Raw genomic sequence first — 5977 nt, forward strand, 5'->3', positions numbered from 1 at the left:
TTCGATGTACGGACATGATTATGTCAAAGTTGATTTTTTATTGGTTATTTTGATTGGTATAATTTTCATTGTGATTAATTCAATCAGATGATTTTCTTATTTAAAAGTTGATCGGATGATTCTCAAATTTTAGTTAAAATTCTAATTTTCTGATTTTTAAGGTTTAAATTTTGTCATTTCATGTGGATAGGTATCATCATTATTTTATGTATTTGAGAGTGTCATTTCATATAAAATTGAAACTGTCATTTTGTGACCTTAAGCACAAGAGTTCTCTACGTTTCATCAATTTGTACAAATGTTTTTAAAAGACTAAGTCTTTTTTTAGAATCATATTTTCTTAGGAAATCGAGGTTTCTAAGTGAGTGTTGAACGTTAGAGATATTGTGATAATTTTGTCAATTTATATGAATTTTGACACAAAAAAAAAATTGGTTTCAATGTAATTGTTTTTAAGTCTTAATGTTTTATTTTCTTATCATTGCGAGGTTTATAGGTTATCAAAATATGTAACGATCCTAAGTGTGCGTAATTTCTACTTTAAACTTGACAAGAAGAGGGAAATGATTCATAGAAGACCGAGAACTATGATGATTAGAAAAGAATGGAAGGAAATAAAGAGAGGGTCTATCACTGACTTTTGACTCTTCGATCATATTCTACGCTCATAATTAGAAATCACATTAATCAAGTAATAGATTGTCGGATCAGACAGACGCAAAATGGGGTGTCTACACCACCCTAAGATATGTGCTAAGTCTTTGGTGATTTACATATGAATTGAGGTGGTACTAACAAAAATTGGTGCGACGATCGATAAAATCTCTCAAATTTTCTCCTTTGATATATTTCTTTGATTGTGAACCATGTTTCCAAGCTTGATGGCCTTTACACATTAGTAAATATTTGTAATACACCTCTTTATGTTTTTAAGTAATGATATTATCTCATAACCTCAATCTTTTCTTATACATTAATGAAAAAAATTATAATGTCCTCCTCTTCATCATTATTATTGTACTTATTATTTTTTACAAGAGGTTGAAAATAAATTTTAGAAAGAAAAAATAAGGGCTTTTAGGTAAATTTCATTAGTTTATTACAGATGATTAGAGGTCGAGCATCATATCATCTTCTTCTTTGGTACATGTGGCGTCATACCATTAGTTTACATCTTAGACATAAATTTTAAAATAGCGAATCTTTGTTCTACTATTATTTATAACGGCTCTAATATATATATATTTTTTTGTTTTTTTTTGTTTTTTTTAAGGTATAACGGCTCTTGATATCATCGGGACACAGACCGCGTTGAGAACCGTCGGTCCAGTAGTTCCACTCGCTCTTTCACCCATCCTAAGAAAGGGTTACTTAGCAAATGAGTTATATTTTTTGAAATATAAAGATAAAATGGGAGGAATATAACTGGCTAAGGAGGTCATCCAGTTTCTCTCACGTGTTTGTTAGACTATTATATATATAGACTCCCTCGTGTACTTTCTCTTCACTTCAGTTTCTTTCTTTTTGGGTAAAGGTATCTGCTTCCTTCTCTTTTTCGTCGCACTTGAAGCTTTCTGTCTCTCTCTCTGTCTCTCTCTCTGTCTCTCTCTCTCTCTCAGGACTTCTTACTTCTTAGAGGTATAGTTTCTTTCTTAAAGTTTCTCTTCTTTACTTTATCTACATTACTGTGTTATTTCTTTGTTTGTTAGGAAGAACCCATAGTTATTAATCTTTGAATTTCGAATACAGATTCTCCTTCGATTCAAACCCATTGTTCTACACCTAAAATGGCACAGCTCCATTATTATTATAATTTTTTTTGGCACTCATGGGTTGATTTGAGGCGAATTGAATTTTGAGTCGATTTGCAACAAAAACAGATTTCACCCAAATTTGGAGGGTTAAGTGTCCATTGATTAATAACTTTTGAATCGTATTTCAGCCCACAATTTTTCCTTCACTCACCCACAAATAAATAAATAAAAATAGGGTTTGTTCTAAGCTATACAGAAAACCCATTGTTATTAATTTTTTAATTTCGTTACAGATTCTCCCTTAATTCAAACGCAGTATATTTTTTTCCGGCACTCGAGTTGATTTGAGGTGAATTGAATTTTGAGTCCACTCACACTAAAAATTCGTTTCATCCAAATTTGGGGGGTTAAGGTTTATCTGGTTAACACCATTTGAATAACGTTTAAGACAGCTTATATTGCCACACCAACTTTTACTAACGGCAGCCAGGGGTGGAGCTAGTAAGGAGCTGGTGGGGGCAATTGCCACCACAGAACTTTGAGACACCCCTATATTTTCAACTAATTACATGTCCCATTTGTCCCCACTCCCTCACCTCTCTCCCCATTTGCTCCCACACCCTCATCTCCCTCCAATTTTTGCCCCCACACCCTCACCTCCCTCCATTCAAGTTCTTCAACTATACAACTAATCATAGTTTGCCCCCACTACAAGAAAATCCTGGCTCCGCCCCTGACGGCACCCCAAGTGTGTGCTAATTCTTAGGTGATTAATATGAATTGGGATGGCGTTAGCAAAAGTTGGTGTCGCAATAGAATCTTTCTTGTTTATTTGTTGCATACCCATATCTATCACTGGGGTTCAGTCAGGGGTCTCAATAACTAGTTCCTTCACTCATGTGTGCCGACTGATATTTTCGGTGTTTTTTACATTGTTGTGGCATGATCTTATTGGATGGGAGATATTTGACACTATAGATAAGAGAGCTCTCTTGCGTCTTTCACTAGATTTCTGTTTTTTGGGTTTAGGATTTTTTATGGGCCTAATCATAATCGTAAACAGCTAGTAAAATTGTTTTCCCATGTGTTATAATGCCTTGTAATGTTGAGATTATAATTTGAGCCAGAATTTGTGTAATGTTTGAAAAGTGTGTTTTAATCTTTAATTGGGGTGTGATAAATAGGGGTGCAATTGGGTCTAGTTCAAACTGAGAATTGAACCAAACCGATAACTTTGGGGTGGTTTGATTCAGTTTGGAACAAGTTGCAGTTTGGTTCCGGGTTACGAAAATGGAGAACCGATCAATTTGGTTCTATTCTCGGATCAAGCTTGTATAGAACCGAACCCCTATGCAATACATAAATACATGTATATAATAATTATTATGAATTATTTTAGGAGTTAGGACATAGATTAGTGGTCTTTTATGAATAAACTAATGACTTTTAATGGATAGATTTGTGATTTATTGTATGAAATTTTATGTTTGTTTTTTCTTTAAAAAGTATCACTTACAATTTATAGAATATTGGCAATCCGAAGAACTGAACTGAACCAAACTGACTTTAATTCGGTTTGGTTGATTTGGTTCCAATGGAATTTGGTTCGGTTCTGATTCTTATTTGGTGGAACCAACCTATGTCGGTTCAGTTCCAATTTGACCTCAAGCCCAACCAAGTTGCACCTCTAGTGATAAATAATTTAAGAATTTGAGGTATAATAAGTAAAAGTTGGGGTGCCAATAGAAGCCCTCAGAAATAAATATTCTAAAATATTTTTCTTCCGCACAATATTTTTGAGATTTTCTTCATTGATTCTGTTGCGCATTTCTGTTTTCGTCTCTATTTGAATTTGGAAGTGGTAATGGTGATTGATTTTGTATTAAATGTTAGTCTCTTTGATTCTGTAGTGCATTTCTGACATGTTATTTGTGAGATTTTCTTCATTTGATTCTTTTATGCATTTCTGTTTTCGTTTCTTTTTGTATTTGGAAATGGTGACGGTGATAGATTTATATTAAATGTTAGTCTAATGTTTCTATGTTATGAAGAACTTTAATTGTAGTTTTTCAGTTTCTAATTATTGTTGTGATATTTATTCACAGATTTGATTCAATTGGGAAATTAAAAGAAATGGGTCGCCCACCAACAAAGAATAAATCTTTCGAAAACCGTAAGAAGGGATTATTGAAAAAGATTTCCGAGCTCTCGACTTTGTGTGGTGTAGAAGCATGCATGCTTATCTATCCACCCAAACAATCCAACCATCTCCCCATTGATCCTGTAATATGGCCACCAAGGAATCCATCAGAAGTTAAGAAGATTCTCAATCGATATAAACATGCAATGAAGGATCTCAATCCAAGGAAATCATCAAAGAAATATGAGCAAAATCTTTCTGACTTCTTTGATGAAAATGATGCTATTATTAATGATTTATCGAATGATCAACTAAGAGGGGTTCTTCGTACAGTAGATTCCAAGCTTGAGTTGATTAACAAGAGGATTGAATCAATTAGGGAAAAGCAAAATCAAAGTTCCTTAGAAGGTGGTGAGACTATAGGCAGCAACATTTTGATGTCGACGAGTGGTGTAGAAGGTGATGACTACAGCAACTTCAACTTCAATGATGGGTTTAGCACCAGTTATCTTTCTCATACTCCAAGGGTCGTATATAGTTCTTCGATGGGATCGGAGCTGATTGAAGTGATTGAGCCAATATCGACTCTTTCATCGCCATATCCTATAATGCCCGAGGCATTAATATTGGAGGATGGGACGATAGGTACCAACATTTTGATGAGTAGGATACACAATGATGACTACAACTTCAATTTCAATGGTGAGCTTGGCGCCATGAATCTCTCTCATACTCCATGGCCTAATTGTTCTTGGAGATCAGAATTGATGGAAGTAGTTGAGCCAATACCAACTTTTTCATCGAAATATTCGATAATGCCCGAGGTATTATTGGATGGTGGGATGATGGGCACCAACATTTCAATGAGTAGTAGTATAGAAGGTGACAACGAGCACAACAACTTCGACTTCAATGGTGGGCTTGGCACCATTAATCTCTCTCATACTCCACCACCTCATTGTTCTTGGAGATCAGAACTAATGGAAGAGATTGAGCCGATACCAACTCTTTCGTGGCCGTACATCCAATAGTGCCCAATGGTGCATTTTACCGTGGAATTTCAAGTAATTAATTCTTGCTGTGAGTACTTGTAGATTTGATTCTTGGTAGGATTCTGAATTGGTAACATGATTTTGTTTAAGTTTTGATTTATTTTTTTTTTAATGATTTTGTTTAACATGATCATGATGTAATATAGCTTTACAGAGTTGGGGTTGTTCCAAGTCATGAAGATATGACTTTATACATTTTTTTAATGATGTAATCGATATTGAATATGAAATAATAATCTCAGTTATGTTGCTTCTCTTATTTTCTGGTCTTCATATATTACATCGGTATTAGGGGCATATACCCCTTCATAATTTACAAGTACGGATGGTAGATCCAGCAAATCTCCAATGAACTCTTTCCTAGCTGAGATTGGAAGACTGTTTTCGAATGACACATCAAGGAATATTCAGTCTTTAATGCTTCAGCTGATCGAATTTTTTTTTCCTTTATTTCTTCTAACAGAGATCAGATTTCCTTGCAGACAATGGAATAAAAAGAGTGAGTCTTTTGCTTCCAAAACTGACCCTTTTGTATTATATGTCTTAAGACTGACACACAAATGGAGACACAAGGGTGACACAAATGATGTGGTTGTGTGCACATAACCATAGATGCTTTTTACTCATATCTCGCAGAAAAGCATCTACGGTTATGTGCGTGTCACCACGTTATTGTGTCACCTCACGTCATTGTGTCACCTCTGTGTCCCCATTTGTGTCACTCCAGCATGACTCATTTCTTAATGGAAATGGCATGAACAGATTAAAATTGACAAGTATAAAAGTAGGAATTAAAAAGATAGGAAGAGATGGCATCACCTTCAAACAGAACAACTGATTTCGCAACTTGTGGGCGGATTTATATAGAAGTCTGTCAAGAAATTTATTAAAATTTAGAAATAACATAAATAAAGCTAATTAATTGCAAAAGATTTTGATACTTATGAGATTCAACAATGTTGGACAGATCAGAAAACTTCCAACACCACCAAGGTCCATTGAATTTACCCCTTGAACAAACCTGATGCCCC

The 5977-nt window shown here is 34.7% G+C and overlaps 1 protein-coding gene across 1 annotated transcript; it reads left to right on the forward strand.

Moving 5' to 3' along the window:
- Window positions 1-1580: 1580 nt before the first annotated feature.
- Window positions 1581-5759, forward strand: LOC147388185 (uncharacterized). The gene is made up of 2 exons (XM_086421104.1): window positions 1581-1638; window positions 3860-5759. Exon 2 carries the CDS (start codon window positions 3888-3890, stop codon window positions 4923-4925), a length of 1038 nt encoding a protein of 345 aa, XP_086277230.1. The 5' UTR covers window positions 1581-1638; window positions 3860-3887; the 3' UTR covers window positions 4926-5759.
- The last annotated feature ends 218 nt before the right edge of the window (window positions 5760-5977 follow it).

Source organism: Akebia trifoliata, chromosome 13, assembly GCF_017979445.1.
Source record: "Akebia trifoliata isolate Shusen 1 chromosome 13, ASM1797944v1, whole genome shotgun sequence".
Taxonomy (NCBI): Eukaryota; Viridiplantae; Streptophyta; class Magnoliopsida; order Ranunculales; family Lardizabalaceae; genus Akebia; species Akebia trifoliata.